We start from the raw sequence: 25,426 nt of genomic DNA, 5'->3' as shown, positions 1-25,426 counted from the left end.
GGTCAAGTCCCCCATTGTAATATTAATGGCATGGTAATTCTTCTGCAGCCACGCAGCAGCAGTGGGGAAATAGCGACCCCTTCTAGGCCATTAATGAGAACTGCAGCGTTTTAATCGACTTCCTCGTTAGCATCGTTTTCAAAATGGCATGCTTGGTCGCCTGTACCCCCCTAGCCCCCCCCCCCCCCCCCACCCCCGGCCACACGCACACCCCTACAGGTGGAGAGGCACACGCCGCTAGATGAAGTACTCCTTCTTGCTCTCGTCCATGGAGTCCTGGAGGGCGGGGTCGCCGCGGAGTGCCGCGTCGGCCGTTTCGGCGAACTCCGTGCCCTTGGCCTCGTTGGTGTGGTAGCTGCCCTTGTGCCGGTACATGTAGCGAATCAGCACCACGGCCAGGCAGATAAGCACCAGGACCACGGCGGCGATGACAGCTGGGAAATGGAGATAAATGAAGGCGTTACTGCTGCAAAGACCCGGGTCACATACTGGCGCTGTGTGACACTGTCTGTCTGCGTGCCAAAAGGGCTGCACGGACGCAGTTTGCACTTCACTAGAGGAAAAACTTTTGTCACATACCAAGAAGAGCAGTTCTTTATGTCGTCCCCCTGTTGGGTAGAAACCTCACATGTGTCCAAAACTGTTACTGTTCAGGATTCAAATTCAAAAATAGCAAAAGCAGCAGATCTACAAGCACGAGCTTGTGGACCTGCTCCTTTTGATGCTTTTGTGTGACGCTGTAGTGTGATCAAGTGCAGCGTTAATGTACGAAAGATAAAAATAAAAACTAAGTTAGAATATGGAGATAAGAGGTTTCTGCCCAACAGCAATGATATGTATGTGCTCTCAGGTGGAAAATGGTTACTTTTCAGGAAATGGACAAAATTAACCTGTGTTCCAATCTCTAATGTAGTTATTATTTATTCATACGCTCTTGTTAATACTTTTCATTGGTTAAATATTTATAAAACCCACTGACACACTTTGACTTTCACTTTAAAAATCCAGCTTGTAGTTCAGCTATTTTTGAATATATATTTATAGGATCGATATTGTTTTTACTGTAGGCACTACTGAAGGCATATACAGTATACGCACGATGTAGTAAGCCTTGCCGAGCCGTGAGGCCCATAGGGCAGGAGTTAGTGGTGCGCGGGCCGGCCCGTTGCCCGCAGGTCCCGCGGGTTGTCCCGCGGGGTGGGCGGACGGGTCAAGATTCTAGGCGCAATTAGCGTGCAGCGGGCGGGGCGGGTCACCCCCCCTTTCCCCAAAAAAGGAGGAAAAAAAGCATTCCGGTACCTGCTCTCCTAGTCCTACTCCTCCTGCTGAAATCATCAGCTTGTGCTGTTGCTCATCTTGTCCTTATGAAAGGGGGCTTAGCCCCTGCCTTTTTGACCATCGGAGATAAGTGTTCTTTCCATCCTGAACTGCATGTTAAAACAATTCCCCTCTGAGGCTCTGAGTCTGAACCTCGCCGGCATCATCAGTGCATCTGCGTTAAATCTTTCTTAATTGAGCGTGTGACACAGGCGTGCACAGTGCGCAGTTGCACACACACAGAATTATATGATCTACAAGCTCACGACGTGTTGTGAGCTTGTAGAGCGGCTATTTTGGGTTAGGGTTATAGGCACAATCGAAACAAAAATGAGAACATGCAGAGATTCATTCATTTCGAGTGGAGAGCTACACTGCATGCTGATGCTGAGTGAAGTGAACCGTTTCGAAACAGATAGGCGGCGGCCTATGTCATGTCACGTACGTATGTGTATAAGTGTTGGGCGTAAGTTTTATATGTTTATCCGAGGGACTTATTAATAGCGTTTTTTTGTTTTTGCGGGCCGCGGGCGGGCGGGTTGTTGATTAATATATTGTTTTACGGGGCAGGTTGGTGTGGGCTGGCTCCTGTGGCGGGGCGGGACGGGCGGGTTATGCAAAAAAGCTGGCCCGCGCAACACTAGCAGGAGTCTATCTCCTGTTTCTGTAGCGTGAGGCAGCTTGATGTACAAGTACACCCCCTGGACATGACGACTAGTTGCTAGTATGTCGCAGGGACCCCAATCCAACCCTTGATGCTGAGTGCCAAGCAGGGGGGGCATTGGGTCCCATTTTTATAGTCTTTGGTATGACCCGGCCGGGGATCGAACCCCGACCAGACTCAGGGCGGACACTCTAACCCAGGGGTGCCCAGACTTTTTTGACTTGAGAGCTACTTTCCAAATGACCAGTGTAACAAGAACAAGAAAACATTGCTGAAAATAGTTTAAAGAACATGACAAACACACTTGGAATGGGAAATATAGGGGGGAAATGGAAATAGTTTTTGTTTTCTAATGCTCAACACTCTTGAAAACAAAGTATTCTGTTGTGGGTTAACAGGCCATTTTTTATGTCAATCAATCAAGTCACCTTAATTCAAGTGTCAGATGCCAAATTATATATATTTTTATTTAAATTATATATGTTTTAGGGCCATGTCATGTGGTCTACCTGCACAACCTTTGTGATCTACTGGTAGATCGTGATCTACCTTTTGGACACCCCTGCTCTAACCACAAGGCCACTGAGCTGGTTTATACGCACGATGGCATGTGGTGTAAACATGGGAAATGTTCCTGTCAGTTAAAAATACTGCACAGTGCTTGACCTCTTATTCATTTCTCCAGCTTATATGACGCGCAACGCTTCGAGATGGCTTCGTTCCAGATCATAAAAGAACTCATTTCAAGCCATCAACAATTCTGAGCTCATCACTGAAGGGAAAAAATATATATAGGCTATATTACATTCCATTTCATGCCAAATAATGTGAACAAAGATGCCACTAGCAAGCAGTGTTTGTGACTGTGTCAATGGGAGTTTGTAAGACCATCAGCAGACACACGAAGGCCAATATTTATGAATATAAAATAGTAAAACAAATAGCATTGGCTGGGGTGTACAGAAACATCTGTAGGCCTTCTGTGTGTTCTTCCTCTCCGGGAGGACTGGCTTATTTCAGAATGGCTTCAAAAAAAGCTTTGTTCCGACACATTTAACAGACAGGCACTGTTGCCTTTCTGCAAAAGAAACGCGTCTTTGATTTCCTCCTCTTTTTTTTTACTGAAGTGCGGCTGATAACTGCTGCTGGTTGGCGGATACATTCCTTCTCCATATTGACATAAATGAGGTTTGCAGAAGGAGAGAGGGGATGGGGGACGGGGGGGGTGTTTGAATGTTCCAGCATGGTTTTGAACTCACCTCCCAGAATGGCATCAAAGTATCCATCGTCCATGTCATAATCTGTTGGGACAAGACAAGCGGGCATAAGAGGGTGTACTAGACATGATCATATTTATTTGGCTGCCAACCCCCCCCCATCTCAAAGATATTTGGTGCCAGGTACGTGCAGAAGCAATGATTTGAGTTAAATACACAATAATCATTATATGATGATGATTATTATATATTATAAACACTTCTGCAATGTATTCACGTACATTTTGTCGCTTGTGTTATTTTTTTTTTTAAATGTGCATTTTTCTACAGGGTTTGTGTTTACAGACAGCCGTCCGCGTGTGAGGACACATTCTTTGTCTCTATGGCGTCGAGGGACAAAATGCTCATTACACAAAAGTGATTAAAGGTAATCATGAATTATTGCGCAGGCAACAGCTGTCCGCCTCGACTTGACTTTCTCTGAAGGACGGCAGAGGTTGGAAGCTAACCAAGTACATTTAAGTATTTCTGTTGTTGTTTTTCCAATACTATATACTTTGTACTCCATTACATCCCAGAGGTAAATATTGTACTTTTTTACTTCGAGTTACAAGTTACTTTTCTGATAATATTATTACAAAACATGCATTAACCACTTAAGCCCTATTTTACAGTTAGGCTATTCAAAAACAGCCGATCTACAAGATCACAACGTGCCGGCAGTGGTTGAAAAGTACTTTTTGAGTAAAGGTTTGAGGTATTTGTACTTTACTTCAAGTAACTCCAATTTCCAATACTTTTACATCTCCGAGACAAATATTGTACTTTTACTCCACTGCATTTATTTGAAAACTTTAGTTACTAGTTACTTTGTAGACTTGGATTATTATACAAAACATACATTAACCACTAATGAGGGGCTAACAGGGATTGATCTTGTTGCCATGGACAAAAGCTTTAAGAGGAGGAGGGATAAGGTTGGGGGGGGGGGAACAAAAAGAATAAAGCAAAGAGAGAAAAAAGGCATTGTTAATGTAGACTCCGGTGTGTGCAATTAAAAGGCAGGCTCATTAATGCCTAATCACCCGAAACATCTAAGGTGCTCGCCCACTCATTAAAACCTCATCGCAAACCGCATTGTTTACGATGTGCAACACATTCTGTGCAATTAAAGGAGAATTACATGACTTGTTCATTTGGGATGAGGGAGTTCGGGGGGGTGGGGTGGGGCGGGGGGGGGGGGGTGGGGGGGCAGCTATGAACGCAGTCGAGTTGTGGGAACGGTTGAGTAAAGTGAACGTTTTAAGCCTAATTTATGCTCTATCTATCTTTGTAGCCAACCTACAAAGCTCGCAAAATTGGTCGCATCCGGTGTTGCTACAGTATGTCCGCTTATTGTAAGCGACTTTGGGCTTGTTTTTCTGTTTTTCTGTTAAGTTTCTTTCAAATTTGATACATATATCAGATCTACAAGTTCACAACGCGTCATGATGTGAAACAGTGTGAGCTTGCAGACCGGCTACTTTCAAATTGTTGTGTGCTCATATATATGGCCCTTTTTGGGGCTAGGGGTTTTCATAGATCTGGTTGCTTGTTTCTCTTGCAAAATCTGGCAACACTGGACGCGGTGGGGTGACAGCGCTAAACATCGCCGTGGTTTCTCAATAAAATTAACCAAATTAGTGGTTTAATTTCACTGTACTATAGAGCTGAGTAAACAACACGTTGCCCCGCTGCCGCAGCTCGCTTGGTCTTCAACCAGACAAAATTCTCACACGTCTCCCTTCTCTGCTCCCTCCATTGGCTCCCGGTCGCTGCCCGCACAGAATACAAACTCCGATACTGGCATTCAAAGCAACCAAAGGTATGGCTCCCCGCTCCCCCATATCTTGCAAGTATGATCGAACCCTACAAACCCTTACGTAGACAGCACTAGAATTGCATTTTATGTAGTCATAGCACTTTACAGTATAGTATGCATAGTTTATATGTATAGTTTCATTTTATAGATATTCCACTGTTACGTTCTTAGCTTACTACTTTTTATGTATGCAATTTATTGCCATGCTTTTTGTTCTTGCTTAATGTAAATCGCTCTGGATTAAGAGCGTCTACTAAATGCCTAAATTGTCTAATTGTCCGCTGGTGCCTAATGACAAAATGCTTTGCATGTCTTAGTGCCAAGGTAACTCAGACCCCGTTTAGACAGACGTTTTAAAATATATCACGGAGTCAGTGTCAAAAAGTTTACCGTATACACTTAATCGAATCAATTAATCTATCTGTCCACACTACAACGACCGAAACGACACCCACAGTCCCACACTCTGAAGGCGCCTGTAGTATATATGTCCAGTCTGTAGGTGGTGGACAAACTGGTCAGGCTCCTACTTGGCCTCACCCCCCGAACCCACCTCACCCCTGCCCACTTTGACAGGCTGGAATGGCTTAGGGTCGACGACAGAGTACAGCATTTTGCAATGGGTCTGGTCCACAAGATTCGATACACCAACATGTACCTGTCTAGATACTTCCTTAATGTTAACGAAGTCCACACCCACAACACCAGTGGACTTGTTCAACCCAGTTCAACCCAGATTCGGCACAAACAAGGGACTAAATTATTTTCGCTCCTATGCCACCAAAATGTGGAACGCCCTACCAACAGTCATTAAGACATGTGAATCCCTTGACTCCTTCAAAACCGCTCTCAAAGGGCACCTACGGACGGCTGCAATTCGAAACTGGCCCCCGTAAAATCTGAATCCCCCCCCCCCCCCCCTTTTTGTTTCCCCCCTCACTGTATATGTTTCTTTTCCCTTTGTACCTCCTTTATGATGAATTCCTGTTCTGTTCTTTGGCTATATAGAAGTGTCTATTTGTACGTCTCTAAATGTTTTGATGAATTTAACAAGGTGGACCCTTTTGTAAACAAGTGTAATGCTTTATTGGGTCGTCCACTCACAGTTAACAGTCTTTGTATTGAGTTATGCTTGAAATGTACTGTAATTCTGCAAACTGTTAATAATAAATATTTCAATCAATCAATCAATCAATCAATCAATCAATCAAAGGTGCTGTAGCACTAGCTGGCACAAAGCCCCCCCCCCCCCCCCCCCAAAAAAAGAAGAAGACATGATTCCAGTGTTGCCATGTCTGTTTATTATAAGCGACTTTGGGCTTCTTTTTTGGCTTGTGTATAGTTGATTATTGGTCTTGTTTCCTATGATATGATTTGATTTAGCACATTATAAAAACTAAATAATGAAACATACAAAAATACAGAAAAGGGAAAGTGCCTGGATGAGGCAAGTAGCCCAATGGGCTACAAGATAGGCGACAATAAAACATTTAGGACATGATTGTATAGATTTTCAACATGATTGGACTATATACAAAAAGTATTCTAGTCCACTTGTTGCCGACGGTGGTGGTGTGTAGGAGCAGTACATTTAGCTGTAAAAGCCCTAACTATTAACAATTTTCTGCAGGACAAATGCAATTAATACAACGCTGGGTGCTGCCATCTTTGTTTATTATTGTTCGGGGGTGGCGCATGCGTGTTAAAACACATGTGGGCTTTTGCGTCATCGGTTCAGGAAATCTGGGACCCGGTTTAAAAAATGAACGGATTCATTCACCATTTTGGTCGGCATTGTGTAGATGAAAGGGCAAAACGATTAGAAAGTTATGCAGTTTGACTGCGGATCGTCTATGTGTAAACAGGGTCTCAGGGTCACTCCACAGCTCAAACGTCATTAGCATTTGCTACAGAGGCTAGTTTCTCCAGTAGGAGCACGTTCATTCACAGACCCTTCATCATTTCCGCTTTTGCTCTTTTAAGTTTTTTTACAGACATGATCAAAGAAAAGGCATTAGGCGATGTCTATGGTCTGATGTTCTAGACCCTACATCTGTTTTGATGTGCTGGCAATAATATAACAGTGCTTTGGTGCAGCTTCCTATTCATCAGTTAAAAAAAATACCTCTAATTTCCTGTTGCCGGTGAAACAGCTCACACAGGAACCTTAGAATAAATGCATGACATGTTTGCAGAATACAAATATCTGCCTCTTCTGAGGTGATGAAAAAAAAGAAAGAAAAAAAGGTTTAGGAACTGAGGCAGATTCTAAAATGTCTTCTAAAGACAACAGTTTTCTTAAAAATGTATGTTGCTATATCAGCGGCTGTGGTTCTAAATGTTTCCCCCCACAATAATATGTGTTTGGCCACCGACCCCTATCTCAAAATATTTTGTTCCAATTTTGGGAAAACTACTTCTTGAAATAACGAATAACCTAAAACAGCCTATGTACAAGCTCACAACGCGTCTATAACCCGTAGTGAGCTTGTACAGTACATATAGGCTCTTTTCGGTTCACAACATGATTCCCGTGAAGACTTCTGCGGAATCCAAATGACTGAAATCTGTCGTGGCAACTGAGAATGTTAATCCATGGGTGTCAACTTACCAACAGGAGCTATTGTGGCTGCTTCACTGAGACCTGTGGATGCACAAAACACATGGCTTAGTCAAATGGGCAGAGAAGAAAAATCATTCTATTCCAGTAGTAGTAAAGAGTTCAAACATTTTTAATAGCAGATTTTGGCATCAAAATAGAAAAGTAAAAGTACTGAGGCATTATGCATAATCTCCACATTTTAAAGCTGCACAACAATACAGCCTGTTATGTAGGCTACGTTTCCTCTTCTACCCTGAATTTGAGCCCGGTTTCCTGTTTCAAGTGCTGACATTTTTATCATTGAGCTAATAGAGCCGGCCCGCTTGCTCAGGGGATAAATTGAATCTTGACCATCAGGTCAAACTTCTTTTGTCATATCCTGTGTCTAGGTGAGACATGACCTTTGACGAAAATGTCTCAAAGAGCAGGGAGACTCAACCACCCCAATTGTATTGTAAATTATATTGTATTAACATAATCTACCATACAGATTGTATAAATGATATTGTATTATTACATGGCTTGGTTGAATGCTTGATTCTGATTGGTCAATCGCTGAATTCAGCAGTGTGTTATTTCTTGATAACAGACCGCTCCGCTCTATAACTAAAGCAGTCTGCTTGTTCAGAGCACCTGCTTGGATTTTTTTTAAACATTTCTCTCAAGAATGTTTCTGAAAACATTTGAAATGAGAAATAGACGATGCAGTACCCGGAAATTGATTGCATTTGATCAACACTCAGTTCCTTGTTTCGGAGGCGACTTGGAATACTTTCATTACCGTAAGCAAGGAAATACTTTGTTTTGTTGTCAATTTTGGGTCAATTTATTACTTTGTGTATTAAGTAGCCGTGTAATAAGTGGGATAATGTATGGCTAGGTGGTCATTGTTGATAGATAAATTACCCTGTCCACCTAGCCATACAGATTGGATAACATTTTATTCATAAAAAGGTTACATAGTGCTGCTTTAACTAATTGTGTTTTTCCCCGTAAATTAACTCCATACTTTCTACTCTGCTCTAAGAGTGCTCTAAGAGCATCAAAAGTAGCAGATCCGTGAGATCGTTTTGACCTTTTAGGACTTGTACATTTTGCTATATTTGAATTTGAATCCTGAAAAGTAACAGTTTTGGACATATGAGGTTTCCACCCGACAGACGATATTATCTGCCCTGTGTTACGTGAGGGCAACATTCAACAACATTGTCAGTGCTTCAGATCATGATCCAAAAAGGCTATGTTTGACGATTGCTTTAGCACACAGTGTGCAGTATTGATTTGTTGAGGGCAAATTCTTATTGACATTGAATAGAGTGTAGACTAGAGCGGTAGGTAGGAAGCCAAGGTCAGAGAGAGAAGACATTCTATACATGCAAGAAAGACACCACCTCGGGAGTTGGATTCAAAGCGGGCCCCTTGTGACTCACAAGGAGCATGTGGTTGGTGCACCAATCGACTGCATGGTCAGCCCACCCACTCAATGAATGTTGAGATCCTCAAGCTGTCTCAAGGCCCAGCACATATATGTATTATGCAGGAGGTCAAGATTCAGTTCTACCGCCAGGCCAGACCAAACATTTACCCCATGAGGCTTGAGCAAGAACCTTTATCTGGGTGGTCAGGCTTCTGCCTTGAACGGGTGGATTGAGACGCGAGAGAGAGAGAGAGAGGGGCGAGAGAGAGAGAGAGAGTAATCCAATAAATGCAATTTATAAGCCAGTACAGAAGTTCAGTTACCTTTCCGGGGAAAGAAATCTGCTCTGGGCAAAGATTTATCATACATGATGCAGATCAATAGTTTAAGCTTCTCCTTCCAAGCCAGCAAATTTCAGAGATTTATTTTTATCAAAAGAATATCTATAATTCACAGGAGGAAAGACAATTTCTACTCTAGTCTAGTCTAGTAGCATGCATTATACCACTTGGATCATGTGAACCCCAGGCTCCCTCCCGCATTCAGGAAAACAAAACACCTATACTTGGCCAAAGAAGCAGATGTTGTGCTGCTGGGCTTCGGGCAGGGCTGCACCGCTGCATATGGTCCTACCTCAATCTGGGCAGTGGAGAGTATATCAAGCGAGTAGAAAGAGAGAGAGCACCAAATCCCACATAAATTTGCCAAGCAAACACGAGGGGCCTGTCTCGCCTGAAGGTGTCTCCTCGTTAGCCTCGTTAGCGAAATCTCGCCTTTTTTTTCCACGACATGGAGAGTGGGACATCTGCTCAGCTCCGCTGGGGACCAGGGACCAGTAAAAGCCACTTCTAAGGGCAGATTCCTCTTCCTGTCACCAGAACCCCCAGAGGGACCGACACGCAGGCATGCTCAAAGGGCCGGGGAGGTTAAAGGAGAGAACTATTGGATGCCACAGAGAATTAGAGGCACCACAATGGACTCCCCGACTCTTCTCTTTGGCTCTCACACATTTTGCAGACAAGTCGGCAGAATGGCTTTGCCCTGGGAGCGACGCGCGGCGCTTTCATCGTGTTCCCAGAAGTGGCGTTAATCTTGCCCAAAGCCGGGGTTCTGAAGCAGGGACTGGTAAGTGTCTCTTGGTAGGAGAGGCGGTGGAAACTGGAAGACAAATTAATTCCACCCTGTAGCACTGTGGCTGACACTGTGCTGATATGATATTCTCAAGGAATAAATATATGCAAAAGCCTGGCTGCAATTCAACTCATGACTTTGTCACCGACTACACATTAAAACATGGGAGTGATCATTTAGCCGAGAGAGTGACTCCTATGGGTCCGTCTTTACACTCTTGGGGTTAAATGAACACTATGGATTTAGCTAAGAGGGAAAATAAATAACACTCATTGCATGTAGAGATTGGGGCTGCCAGAATGTTATCACTCGGTGCAGATAGACTTATAGTTCTTACAGATCTTTTCTTTCTTTTTTTTCCTCGCAGCACTACGTTTGCCACAGTTGTCCACTAGTCAATTTCCCTCTCAGAGTGGACTGGGGGATGAGTTGTGCATTCAATGGAGTCAGCATCAGCAACCGTGACGAAAACATCCCTTGGACTCACTCGGCTGTGCGGGGTGTGTGTGTGTGTGTGTGTGTGTGTGTGTGTGTGTGTGTTCAAGAACAAAGAACTACAATCGATCGCCATCATGTCTTTTTTATCAGTTCAGGCTTGGTGTTAGAAGTTTGCTGTTGACTTTTAATGGTCTAGGAGCTAGCAGTGTTTTAATGTGGTGCTGGCACCGCACTGAATCAATTCAATGGCAAATGGCTGAATGGGATTAGGTACTTAAGGCCGTAGCCAGTGTACTCACCGGCAGGGCGATTCTTAGCGGCACTCACAGCCAGCACAGGACAGAGCTCTGTCACCATGACATTTAGATTTATGTGAATGTGACTATAAAAGCTACAGAGTCAATGCTGCATTAAAATTCCAGTAGTAGTCCACAGGTGGACTGTTGAAATTATATTTTTGAATATATAATATATTAAAGAAAAAGAAAACCTCAACATCTGAGAGTGGGGGGTGAGACACTTCAGACACTGTCATCGTGTGGCGATGATGCCAGACACAATTCTCCCATTTCCATCCAGCAGCAGCTCATCTGTGTCTCTGTAAACTGAGAGTGAAAATACCCGCTGACCGCCTGCATGGCTAATGCCTCAGTTAAGCTCCGTTACACGGCAGTGTCACGTGCCAAAATTAGTCAACCTACAAGCTCTCAGCGCGGCACACACGCAATGCGCTGTGAGCTTGTGGCATCATTTCGGCGTGGCGACGCCGTCGTATGACGGACGTATCAATCAACTCACCACCTCTACCTTTACAGTGCTATACTGTACCTACTGTATCATTTAGAACAAACGTGGGGAAATTCTCATTCTATTACTCTGCCACCAAAATGTGGAATGCCCTGACAGACACCATCCATTAAAGTATGATTGTGTAACACTGGTTTCTTTCGATACTGGCCCATAGTGTTTGTATTTGTTGATGACAAGTATTGTTGTGTACATTTGTTATGCCATGTTGATGAATTGAATACATAAGACCACAGCTACAAAGGAAACATGTCCCCTGCACTATTTTTGTCACATCATTAGAGTGGCTGCACCCTAGGTTGCACCACTCAAAAAGCAATCTCTTGCACACGTACACAGTCGACAGGTGCTTGGGAAAAGACCACTGACAAAAAAACAAGAAAAAAAAACAATTCTATCCTTTCAGCATAATTGTTGACTGTACCTCGTGCTGTTTACATTTCTGACTATAAAGTATTCAATCAATCAATGGCATCGTATGTATGTATTTAGCAGACACTCTTATCCAGACAAGATAAACACATACGTCGAATGGAGAGACAGTGTAGTGGTTAATTAGCATAAACAATAACCCCATGAGCAAACACTTGGCAGACGCTGGCCACTGGCCAGCAGAAACAACCCCTTTAACGTGAAGAAAGCTCAAACTTCTCTTCATCCATTATTTATCCATCACATTACTGTCCAATGTCCATTATTGATACCCTTCTCAGACATGGATGCTGGTCTTTTATTATTTAATACACGTAAAAAACACTCATACAGACATTCCTATGAAATAAAAGGAAAGCTTTTAGATTGAAATGTATCGATACACGACCTCCTCCCCACCTCTACACCATACACCAGGGGTGGGCAACTTTGACGATGGAGAGGGCCATTATATTTCCATACTCACTCCAGAGGGGCCACATTGCATGCATGTCGTAGCAAAAAGTATCCGATCTACAAGTTCACGCGTCGCAATGCGACGCGTTTTGAACTTGTAGATCTGCAATTTTTTGCTCTATTTGAATTGAAATCCTGAATATGTTTTTGCAATTTTTTATTAGGATCCTGAAAACTCATTTTAACTAAATACAAATATATTGGACATAAAAAAGACAATAACATTATCTGTAATACTACTCAGCAAGCTACTAATTTCGACTGCAAGTAATTAAAGCGGGTCATGTTTGGAATTGTAACAGCTGAAATCAATAACATATCAGTATTCCGAAATTAATCTGAGGGCCACATTAAGTGAAGGTGGGGGCCGCATGTGGCCCGCGGGCCGCCAGTTGCCCATGTATGCCATACACCAATACCTTTGTCGAAAATAGCAGATCACACTGAGTTGCATAGCACTGCAATGTGCTTGTACTGTAGATCTGCTATTATTGTGTGCCTATTATGTTCCACAAACGTTAGCCTATTATGTTGTTAAAGGCCCAGAAGTGCCCAGAGGTTATGCTCGGGTTCATGTTGTTAAAGGTTCATGTCATGCCCAGAAGTGCCCAGAGGTATGGCCGGGTTCATGTTGTTAAAGGCGTGCGTCAAAAGTCAGCCACATTTTGTTTGCTATTATTATTTTTGCAGGAATTCTGAACTTTATGTAATTTATATAAGAGTGTTTTTTTTATATGGCAGGTTTACTAATTAATAGCCATCAAGTTCATGAATAGTTTATTATTGATGAGCTCAGTACTAAATCATTCAAAAGTCCTAATGCCTGATCTTCATGAATAAACAATTCACTTTATTTACACTACAAAAGCAATGATGCTTTGGAGAGTTACTCTTGTCAGTTTTCTTGCTCTGTCCCCCTCAATATCTCCGCTTCTTCCTCTCCAAGAATAGTCTCTGTCGGGTGGAAACCTCATATGTCCAAAACTGTTACTTTTCAGGATTCAAATCCAAAAATGGCCAAAGTAGCAGCTCGACAAGCTCAAAACTCGCCTCTTCGCGCCGCGTTTCAAACTTGCAGATCTGCTACTTTTTCATACTTGTTTGACGCTGTTAGTATGACTAAGTAGGGCGTTAATCTACGAAAAAAACAAAAAGTTAGAATATGGAGATAAGAGGTTTCTGCTCGACAGCAACGATACTCGACTGTGTTTTTTTTTTTTCCTTTTAAAACATTGATCTATAATTCAGAGGCATTCGTCTCTCGTCACACCACAGGTAGGCTTACTAAATAAATCCCTTTGACTCCATCATCCATCTTACTTGTAATTTTTACTTATTGTTCTTACGGATGCTGAGCAACAAAGGCACCGCTTTGAGAGACAGATGATTCATTAAAGTCATCTTTAAATGAGCCGCTCAATAAGTGGCTACAAAATACATTGAACCTCTTCGCAGTGTGGCCCTTAAGCAGTGTTGCCATGTCTGTATACTGTATTATAAGCGACTTTGGGCTTGTTTTTCTTTAAAGTTACTTGTGAAGATTGTTAATCGGGGTTTGCATTTTTTCGGTCTTGTTTCTAAAGTGTAGTTGCTTATTTGTGGGCTCGTTTCCTAAATGTTGTTTAAACCAGTGGTAATCCTCAAACATTTTCATGTCAAGGACCACCCAAATTGTGTTTGGTGCCAGGGACCCTCATAAAATATTTTTTCCACAAAATAGCAGATCTACAAGCTCACAACGTACAGTATAGCATCACGCATTGTGGAGCCTGTAGATCCGATATTTTCACTACTTTTGCTTGACACAACGAAAAAGAAGGGCATTAAGTGATGGGAGAAACACATGAAATGTTGCAATATGGAGATATGAGGTTTAGGCCCGACAGCATGAGACTGACAACAACAGTATTTGCAAGTAGTTTCCAAAATTGTTTGTGAAAATTTTGAAAAAAAGAAAAAAAAAGAAAAAGAAACATTGGATCCTTTCCATGTAATGAAACAAACTGATAGTTTGAGTTCCCTGGCTATATCCAACAGACCATGTAATTGTCATTGGGTTCATGCCACATGCCACTCCCCCACACCACCCTCTCTCCCTGCTGTGCTATCAAAGAGCACAAATTACTACTTTTTTCCCCCAACATAAATGTCTGTTTGTGCTGACCGTGGCATCCTTTCCTCCCACTCCAAACTACACAATTACAATCCCAGTGCTGCCTGCAACCCAAGTTTGTTAAGTCAGTTACTGTATATTGTTAATACAACTAAGGTCTACCTGCTCCTTGACAAATGCATGAAGTTTGAAATTGAATGGGATTATATAGGAGGCGGGCATGTATGATCAAAATTAATTAATATCAAAATGAATGTACTGTATACAAATTATACATTTCATACTAATTTATTTATATTCAATCGAGCAACACACCTAAGTCAAAGCAGACATGATCATGATCCTAGAAGTGTTTTAAAATTGAAATGCCCTTTAACCTGTGTCCATCATACTGGTATACACATGCGGGACCAAAGATAAATGTATGTGCCATGCCCACTGTTTCACTCACTCTCTACACATAATTATACTTGTGTTGTTTTCGTTCATAACCCCTGTTGTATTTATATTAGCTCAGCAGCAGCAAGTTTGATGCAACAGAAAGTTCAAATCCCGTGTAAGACATGAATGTTATGGGGCGACCATATTAGCTGAATGGGTAGAGAGGAGAGGAGGGGGTGACTTGTATTTTATTTATGTATCTTCTTTCCGGTTTCTTTCCCAGTTTTTAAATCCAGTAAAATATAGCATAATACACAAACTAATGTAGCATAAATAGACTGTGAAGTACGGTCCAGTAGGGCTGCAGAAGATAACCACATGGTATTCCAATTTTCACAACAAATGCATCTACACTACACAGTCAGTGTGCAGTGTATAGGCAGCTCTGACCAAGTTCATTAGCTTAAATACCACTTCGTAATGACTTCATTACATGCCTCCTCCGTCCCCGTTAGTGGTTTGTGCAATCTACGCATGCAGGGCTGTTGCTCGGGGAGAGCTAGAGCAGCAGGAAACGGGCAAAGCAAACTTAACTGGTCTTTTGGGGGGTGAGCATAGCGGTCATGCATGCATGTTGCATGAGGGTGCCAATGGGCCAGGCGCCAGCGCAGTGATGCTGATACGTTACATCAGCACTGATACAGGTTGATCATCATCTACTGAGAGGTTAAACTAAATGATCGCCTGAGGGATGCCGAATGGCCTCAGATTTTAATAAAGTTCCCTCGCTCTCTCTCCCCTCACACACTTGTACACACACTATACTGTATCTGCACACACTATCTGAAAATGGCCTGCCAGGCATAACCAATCAACCCATTTTAATGAGCTCCTCCACTCTTGTGCTATTTCAGACACTGATTATCAGGAAGGGGAGGGGGGGGGGGGGGGGGGTGCTCAATATTGCAATCTCTTCAATAGCAATATATGCTTTGATGAAATGCAAGCGATTCCTGTCAAAGTCATAATGCTTGCCAGGGCAATGATAACATTGCCGTTAGTAATAGTAATAACATTGTTATTAAGGGGGGTCTTGAAGACTGCGGCGAGCAGGCTGTTGCCACAGCGTCATACCAATGACACATTTTGGCTCATCTTGTTGTGAAGGCAGCGGTGGAGCTTTGCCACTATAATTCTCAACCGTTTGGAGCCGAGCATCCACTTCTCTGCCACACATCTGCTGAAGCTATAGATGAAGCCATGATGTGTCAGTTAAAACATGTCAAATCAAAATGCACGCTGATGACATTTATTTTATAAATGAACTACATGTCAGAATTTTTACCAGATGATGCTGATGGAAAGATGGAATGGGTGCATCAGCTGACCAGTATGTGTCCAGTTACGTATGTGTCCACAGGAAGATGTACTGTCACTGTACTGTCAAATCAAATTGTGGTCATCAAACATTTTCACCATACAAGATTTGCGTTGATAAAATATTGAAAAAATATTGTAAATCAAAATCACTACACTACAAATATTTTCAAATGTATATCCAATGTACAGTATTCTACAGGGCCAAAGTGAACAGCTATATGATGCTATATTAACTCATTTGAATGGGAACCCTCATGGAACCCTGGACCCCACCACTGGATTCAAATTGGGAGCAATTAGGGGTTCAGAGTCTTGCTCAACGACACTTCGACACCAACTCTGGGGGAGCCCGGGTTCGAACTGGGAACCTTGCGTTTCCCATCCGGCCACCTGAGCCACCAGCGCCCATACTCACCCGCCGTACTCAAATATGAAGCCTAAGGCTATACTACATGTCAGCCCATTGCAGAATTTAAAATATGGTATTTCTGTTCTTTGCTACAGTAAACCTCCACGGGTTTTACCAGTATGTACTTCTGGTGTCAAACACTATTATCAGGCCTCATATCATCCATGTGAAAAGTGGACTGTATTTCTTTCTTGCTAGTGGCATGATTGTGTGAAAGATGCTATCAAAAAATTGGTCCTTGAGGAAATGCTTGGGTTTGTTTGGAAAAATGTTATGTGTTCCCCTTCTCATGTGGAAACTTAGATAAATGCCTGGGTCCCAGGGTGCCCTGTGTTGTATGTGTAGAAATGAGCTAACCAGGTGGAACACTGGCTCCTGCACACCTAAGTGCCACACTTGTCCCTGATTGCCTTCCCGTTTCCACTGTTATTTTCTGCTCTCCTTTCTACATCCTAACCTATCTTCCTGAGGTTGGTGCAGACATCTCAGTTGTAGAGGTATTTTGAAGCAACATAAACCCTATTTTATACTTCCAAGAATCTAATCAGAAAATGTGAAAATAGCCAATCTATACAAGAAGGCACACAGAGAGTAAGGAGAAAAAACTAAACTAAACTAAACTAAACTAAACTAAACTAAACTAAACTAAACTAAACTAAAAAGTCATATAAATAAATACGATATCTATATACAGTATACATAGCATAGACCAGCAAGTACAGTATGTGCATAAAGTTATAATATACTATACTATACTATAATATACTATATGTATGTACTGTATATATGATATGTATGTATGTACTAATATATACGCAGTGATATTAGTCTGGCATGGCCGGACTAATATCACTGCGTAGATATTAGTTTGGAACTTCCACACGGTGTGGAAGATGTATTTCCAAGGGGCGGTTACAAACAGATTCCAACGTCACAGCAAACAAGTCTCACTTTGAATAGTGGGCTCTGATTGGTCACCCACAAGTTAACTCTGGGGTGAGCAAAATGTAATTCAAGCTGAGGTGTGCCAGACCCAATCTGCCCATTGCATTTTATTTTCCTGTGGCAGATTTGTCTGGTTTCCAGGCTAGTACAGTATGTAAAAAAAAATAAAAAATAAACCCTGGGAGCAGAGAAACAGTGTGCGGACATCCCTTCCTTTTCATTGTACGTATACTTTTGACCAGCACCTGTAGAATTTCTGGAGATGTACAGTACAGTATGTCACCTTGTGTTCAAGCTCACGTGATGAGCTTGGTTGAAACTTGAAAGTGAAGGAAATTAATGGTTGAAATATTGAGCGCTCAAAACACTGTTTCATTGCTGTTTTTGTTTAGCCTGGCATGGCCAGACGAATACCACTGCACAGATATTAGTTTGGAATCTCTGTGTGGAACGAGCATTAAAATCCAATCACAACCGAGTGGCGCCATACTAATCTAAGGTTGTCTTTTTCTTTTCTTTTTTTGCAGTGGAGCAGCATGCTATTTGTAAGCTCCCCGGCTGCTCAAATAAGCGGAGCCAAAGGCTTCAAATATTGGGAATGACACATGCATAATTCTTCATTTATTTTGTTTAACTGTTGACTATAATGACATGGCCAAAAATGGGGACACCGGTTGAAAATGTTTTAATAAAGTACTCTTCAGTGTTGTCCTCGTGGTCTGGGCAATGCCACAGAACCAATGACAACAAACAGCCAGCCAGAGATAGAACTATCTCTACTGGTTAATGATCCAATCTGTGCTACCAGCTGCTCTACAATTCAATCCTCTCGGAACCTCCTCTAACTCGTCTTCCACTCAGAATACAGTTAAATTGATATTCAGGATTTTACTGTGTCGTTGTGTCTGCATCAATATGAAGATGATATCGTTGCGGTCAGGTGGAAACCTTGCATGTCCACTGTTCCTTAAAAAAGAAAAAAAGAAAAAAAAATACTATTACTTACCATTACTATTAATTAATTATTACTCATGTTGTAACTTTGTCACAATACTAAGCCAATAATTTGATCACTGGTGGAGTCTCCAGTAGGAGAATCAAAGAGTCTCCTCAAGCCTGCATCAAAGAGTATCATACTGGAGACTCAGTGTCTCCATTGAGTCTCCCTATTGACCGATGAATTGGGAACTCAGAGAGTCTCTGCCGGTCATCAAATTATTAGCTTAGGAATGAGACAAAAACAAACAATTTCCATGAATTCAAGTCTCCATGGGGTGAGTAATTGTTTTTTTCTTGGTGAACTATCCCTTTAAGATCATAATTTAAGCTCTTTCCCTTCTGACCACATGGTGGCAGCACCACAAAAGCACAAATGTTAAACGTTAAACAGTGTCCTATACTGACGGTTTGCAAGTTAACGCACACAAAGCAGACGGACTGATCTTCTGGTCACCATGCTCCGGCTGCCTGCTCCAACAACATACATGATTACATTTCATGTCAATCTGGACAGACATGGTGGTCGCTGTCATTTACATTCCTGCCCTGCGTGTTGTTCCCAGTCTGCTCTCGTATACCAACATAATTGAAACAAGTCGTCAATGCCTTGTGTCAATTATGATTGCATCCTTTATCATATAGCCCTTCAACCCGTTGCTCTGTGCCTGCATGCCTGTTAGTATTTGTTTAGGGTTTTAGTTTTTCCCCCAGCCAAGTCTATGTACTAGAATGTTTGTTTAGGGCAGTAAAAGCATGTCAACTTAAGACATCATCTGCCCTCGCTGCGGCCCTCACAATTTCACAATCATTTAACCACTGTATCCATATGTTGGACTTTTTAATAGTGGAACATTTTGAAATCTTTTAACACAAATCTTCTCTTCTGAGGGTCCCTTGGCACAAAACATTTTCAGATGGGGGTCCGTGGCCAAAAACATGAATTTGGAGGTACTGATCTAATCAGATTGCAGGCTGATTTAGACTGCATATGTGAGTCTTACATTTAAATTCACTTGTGATATTGCCGATATGGATATTGTCTGTCTGAGTGTCTGTCTGTCTGTGTACATGCGATAATGTTGTTTTTGGCATTGTGTGTGTGTGTGTTATAAAACACAAATTATGCTAATGACGCTTCTAGAGAGACATAAGACGAGATAGCGTGAGGTACTAAGGGGAAATTATGGCCTATTATGATATAATTTCAGAAAGCCATGCATTGGAGGGGCTAGCGCCCCTCAAAAACATTCTGTGGGACCCCTAGAACCAGGACTCCTGTGGGTCCCCAGACCCCAGTTTGAGAACCACTGTATTAGAATGTAAGAGACAGTATGTGTGGAAAGTGTTTTTGATCGAAGGGTGGTGCTAGACTAGAGGAAAGGTCATAGGATCAGTCAAATGGTCGGATTTCATCCTCCAGGGAACATGAACATGCACTGCTAGTTTCAACATAATCGTTGCCGTCAGGCAGGAACCTCTTATCTCTATAATTTAACTTTTTGTGTTTATTCGTAAATTAACACCCTTACTTGATCATATTAGAGTGTCACACAGAAGCATGAAAAGTAACAGATCTGCAAGCTCGAAACGTGTCGCGAAGCTACGCATTTTGTGCTTGTTGTTCTGCTATTGATAATTTGGAATTTGAATCCTGAAAAGTAACAGTTTTTGACATACAAGTTTTCCACCGGAGACAATATCTTGTGTGGAAATTTGGACCTATAATAAGGGAAGGGTGGCACCAGAGGAAAGTCCACGGGGTCACCGAAAACAATCCAGTCAGCAGATTTCATCATATCTTGTTTGGGACCAAAGTGTTGGACAGAATTGGACTGACGGACCTTGGCAAGCTGGCATAGGGGCTGGGTGATATGGACAAATATATTTTTGATGAAAAGAGCCGATCAACAAGTTCACAACTGCACAGTTGTAAGCTTGTAGATTGAGGGCGAAAGTATAAAATAGGGCTTAACCACTATATACTTTGCCCGGAGTTGCCCGGAGTTCCACATATAGTAGGTCTAGTATTTGATTTGATTCATCAGACATAATATTTGAAAGAAATACATGTCATGGATACAAATTTATATATTGAAGTAAAGTGCATATTTATTGTCGCAGTCGGGTGGAAACTGCATAATATGAGATTTTCGCTGTTTTGTCTAAAACTGTCAACAACAGCAAAAGTATCAGATCCACAAGCGCAACACTTGTCGCTTCACTACGCGCTTCGAGCTTGTAGATCTGCTACTTTTTGTGTGTCACTGTAGTATGATCAAGTAGGGCGTTCATTTACAAAACACCACAACAAGTTAGAATATGGAGATGAGGTTTCAGCAACGGTATATACTGTACTAGAATGTACTCAAAGTACAGTACTCAAGTAAAAGTACTTTGTAACGATCCACCAATGTGCCCTGCAGGTAAAGTGGAGGGCAGAGATGAAAGGAATGAGGAGTGTGTGTGACGAGACTGTAAAGTGTCCCATACCTCGGCAGACCCCTTTTGTTTAACCGCAAATGGGCCATGAATACTCCACGGCACCATTACACTGCCTCTCAAATATTTGGCAGTCCTCGCCTTTTTCACTTCATCTACTTCTCCTTCCATTCATTATTCAAATTCTTTGTTCCCCTAGTATCTGAATGTGCTCAGCTGTTAACTATCTCCCTCTGTCTCTCTCAAAATGCTTTGCACAACCTCCTCGCTGAGATTCCCTCCCTCGGCTCACTCTGGTACAAAATCAAAACACTTCCCGTATGACATGCCATTATCATCAGACCGCTGCAGAATTCTGACGGGGATAATTACAAAAAGAAGAAAAAAACAGAGATTGGCATATGATGAATCTAATAATTTAAGACGCACCACCGCCACAAGGATGACTTAATAAAACATTAGCTCCGCAGTGTCCCAGCTCTGATTAAGAAAAACAAATTCTCTTTCTTCCTGGCTTGTAGCTTTCACTTATTAACGCTTCCACAAATGTCAGCTGTCAGAACGAGGCGGTCCCCAAGTCCCCCCACACCCACGATCCAGCTCCATGCAGCCATCCAAGTGACCTCCGTTGTGATACACAGGAAAACACCTGGACAATTATTATTATTAACCACATCCCCTGCCAGGTATTCATTCATTCTTCCAAAACCGCCAGCATATTTCAGTGAAACTCTTATTTCGAAGGCACCGGAACCCAAAACCGGATGTAGAAAAAAACGATGTGTGTTGTGACAGACGCTTCTCTTTTCTTTCAGTGGTTCTTTGGTTATGGGTCGTTGAATAAAGCTTATTTTGACCAGGGGCGCAATCTGAGAAAGGAATCCGAGATAAAGGATTTATTTGAAACAACTTAAGCTATTTCAAGCTATTTTTATATATATATATATATATAAAAACGCGCTCATTTGATTGAAAAAAATAGTAATTGCTGGAATAATCACATTTAAGAACATTTATAATTAGTTCAGCCCTACTGTAATCAATACATCAGTGATGCTTTGTTTGGCTTGAAAGGAGAGGAATTGGAGGGTGTTATAATATTAGCCCATGCACAGTACATCTTAGTCTATGTACTTGAACTTGAGATACAGTGTACTTGATATGTATTGTGTACTGCCTGTACTGTAGCATACTTTATAGATCTGAGAGACATCTCAGAGCCAGCAAGGTCAGCCCTGCTGCATTAGTCATTATCATGTCACGTGTTCTATGTCTCTATCTTGTTGTCACGTCATTATGATCCAGCACTATATATGTTCCCTTTTGTGTAATAAACTTTGTGAACCTTTAGCGTGATACTGTCTCGTGTCGCGTTATTGTTCTCCCGGGCCCGCCGCCGCAGTCGCCGTACCAAAGGAATACTTCAACAGGATTGTCACACACCACCCAGCCTGCACACACTACCTGTCTGTCAGAACCAGACGAGGGTCCAGTACTTAGAGATTACAACGAGAGGGTACATCTGTTTCCTGTTTTTAATATGCAACACTTATGACCTTGCATGACGACACAGGCACATACAGTACTCTACTGTAAACACAAGTATAGTATAGACATACAATGATAATACAGGGAGGTTAAAACCAAATAAAACAATATGGTGAACCTTGGGGGAAAATAATATCTATTGGAGGAAGCAGTATAGTGTAGGCTGGATGGTATACATAACCTATAGGTCACCATATAACTTATATCAGTGGTTCTCAAAGTGGGGTCCGGGTTTGATTGATTGATTGAAAATTGTATTAACAGTTTGTAGAATTACAGTACATTTCAAGCACAAACTCAATACAAAGGCTGTTAACTGTGAGTGGACGACCCAATTAAGCATTACACTTGTTTACAACAGGGTCCACCATGTTCAACTCATCAAAACAATTCACCAGCCAAATGATTCATAGGACCCCCTGAATTGGACCCTTATGGATCTGTAACTGTAGGCCTAACGGGTCCATTTGGTTCCATTTGTAGACTAGCACTGATGATACTACAGTGTGGGGTCCCAGAGATGCATTGAATGGGGTCCGTGGTATAATGCAGATCAAACTGGGGGTCATTGAAATTAAAATGTTTGAGTGCTACGGTGGTGAAAATATTCTCTTTAATATGGGGGTCCCTGGTGTATGTTTACACATGGGGTCTGGGGAAATTAAAAAAAGGAGATAAGATTTGATGACTTTGCTAATTGTAATATGAATGTTTTAATGAAAGAAATAGCACTCACACTTTGAATGAAGCGAGCGTGTCTGTGCCTAGTTTGATTAGATTACACAGTGAAAATGAACAGAAATAGACATCGCAGTAGTAGTTTTGTCCAACATTTCCACTTTTTACACATCATATAGTTTATAATCCAACAAGGCAAACTGATTTCGGTGCAACCCCCACATACTGTATGTGTCACTACCTTTAAAGTATACACTACAAATTACAAAAGTGTAGTAAAAAGTTTTAGTGTACTAAAAAGTGAGTTGTTATAGAGAGTATGCGCATGCTTAAAGTGAATGGCACATTGAGTGGCAAATCGAGTGGCAAAGCAACAGGCAAAGTTAGTTTAACATTGTTTAATGCAATCAGATATGACTTTTCTGTGTGGATGTATGGGCTGTCAAGGCCAGAAAGTAGTTTTTTGCCACTCTGTAGGCGTTCCTGCATAACTTCCTGGTTTGATGATGATGTCACACACATACTCTCTATTGTCATTGTTACTTACTATGGGCCAGGATGAATGTGCTTCAATGGTAATTGATGTGGATGTTGATGGCAATAAACTTATTGGAGAGGATCGAGCGCTACACCCATAATGATCTATGCTGCATACAGTACCACCTTTACGTCTTGGTCCTGCCTATCTAAACAGAAGATACAAGCATGCCAGTATGCCTGAGCCTATAGATAGTTTTCTACACATCATGTTGTTATGGCCTCCCATTCCACTGTTATTTCTAATAATACATCAATCCTACCTTTAAAAGATGGATGGGTGCCAACTTCCAAGACATGCCACTGAATGTAAACAAAGCATGATTTAGAGAAATAACTAGAAGGCTATATAACCAAAACACTGAAGACTGTTTGCAGGGGCGGCTCTACTCATAATTTATCTAATGTAAAAGCCATTATTCACCCCCCGCCCCCCCCCCCACCCCCCACACACACACACACACAAACAAATAAGATATAGTGAAAATGACAGTGTAGAGGGGGCAAATCTCAGCAGATTTATTTGAGCTCCGTTCAATTACCGCATATACTGTATGCACGAAACCATCGAGCAGCGCGTTTGAAAGGGAAAAAGCCAAGGGTCTCATTAATCACATTATGAAATCAGACAAGAGGAGAAATAATTTGAGAGCAAAGAGGTCACGGTTGAATCTTTTTCTATATCCGTGTCGATGGAAGCATTATAGGTGAATAACAGAGCGAGTCAGGGGGTCTTTCACAGCAATAATGAGCCTTTCAACCCCCTGCCCGTGTTCGGAGGAGAGAAAACGCTCGAGGCATCGCCGCGATGAATCTAAGCAAAACAAGATGATAGGGAGAAAAGTTGGGGCCAGTATATAAGGAGGCGTGCGGACAGCGGCACTATGTAATCCTGACATCATCCTCAACTTTATCTCAACCCGCTCGGGTTTTGTTGGTTATTATCTCAGGGTGTTCGGCTGTGTGTGTGTGTGTGTGCGCGCGTGCTCCGCGGGGTTGTTAGCTAATGAAAGCTGAACAATTGTATCAGTCGCTGCATTAGACTTCCTCTCCAGGGCAGGATATCCTCAAGGGGAATGTTGTCAGACTGGGTAAGACTCACAGTCCTTGCGGTTCCCAACCAGCTGGCGCTGTGCTGTATGTGGACAGCCCTGCACACACAGTACAGATGCCTGCCGCGTACACCAATACAGTCAGACACACGTGCTTACTGTACATCAGTGTTTCCCAAACAGTGGGCCGGGACCCATATGTGGGGTCGCAGACACATTTTTATAGGTCCCTTTGTTTCCTACATTTTGTTTTTAATTATTTTTTATTTAAAAACATAAAACAATAAATATATAATACAAGTAATTTCATGAATAAATAAAATACAAATCTCAGCAAAGATTAGAAAACTAAAAATGTTATAGTGAAAATAGCCGATCAACAAACACAAGAGCTTGCAGATCAGCGAGAGAAAAAGACAAATAATGCAACCCACAACTACAGTACGAACATTTCCAAGAGAGTTTACAGAAAAACAAGCCTAAAGTCGCTTGTAATAAGCATACATGGAAACACTGCTTGTATACAGTGTCCAGATGCATGTGGCTGGGAGCAGTGCAACAGAGGTACTGGCCTCCATATCTCTACTAGCCACATGTCTCTGT

At 42.0% G+C, this 25,426-nt stretch overlaps 1 protein-coding gene across 9 annotated transcripts in view; it reads right to left on the bottom strand.

The window, feature by feature from the left end:
• Nucleotides 1-206: 206 nt before the first annotated feature.
• The window catches only part of LOC306935094 (glycophorin-C-like), a 129,791-nt gene continuing 104,571 nt past the window's right edge, over nt 207-25,426 (bottom strand). For all 9 annotated transcript variants that reach the window (XM_079517953.1, XM_079517952.1, XM_079517955.1 and 6 more), the window contains 3 exons: nt 7,671-7,703; nt 3,241-3,282; nt 207-434 (listed from right to left, as the gene is read on the bottom strand). In XM_079517953.1, coding sequence (XP_079374079.1) covers nt 238-434; nt 3,241-3,282; nt 7,671-7,703 — 272 coding nt within the window. In that variant the 3' untranslated portion in view covers nt 207-237. The remainder of the gene's footprint in view (nt 435-3,240; nt 3,283-7,670; nt 7,704-25,426) is intronic.

This window comes from Electrona antarctica (genome assembly GCF_951216825.1).
Source record: "Electrona antarctica genome assembly, chromosome: 13".
Classification (NCBI taxonomy): Eukaryota; Metazoa; Chordata; class Actinopteri; order Myctophiformes; family Myctophidae; genus Electrona; species Electrona antarctica.
This window is presented reverse-complemented; position numbering and strand designations above follow the sequence as displayed.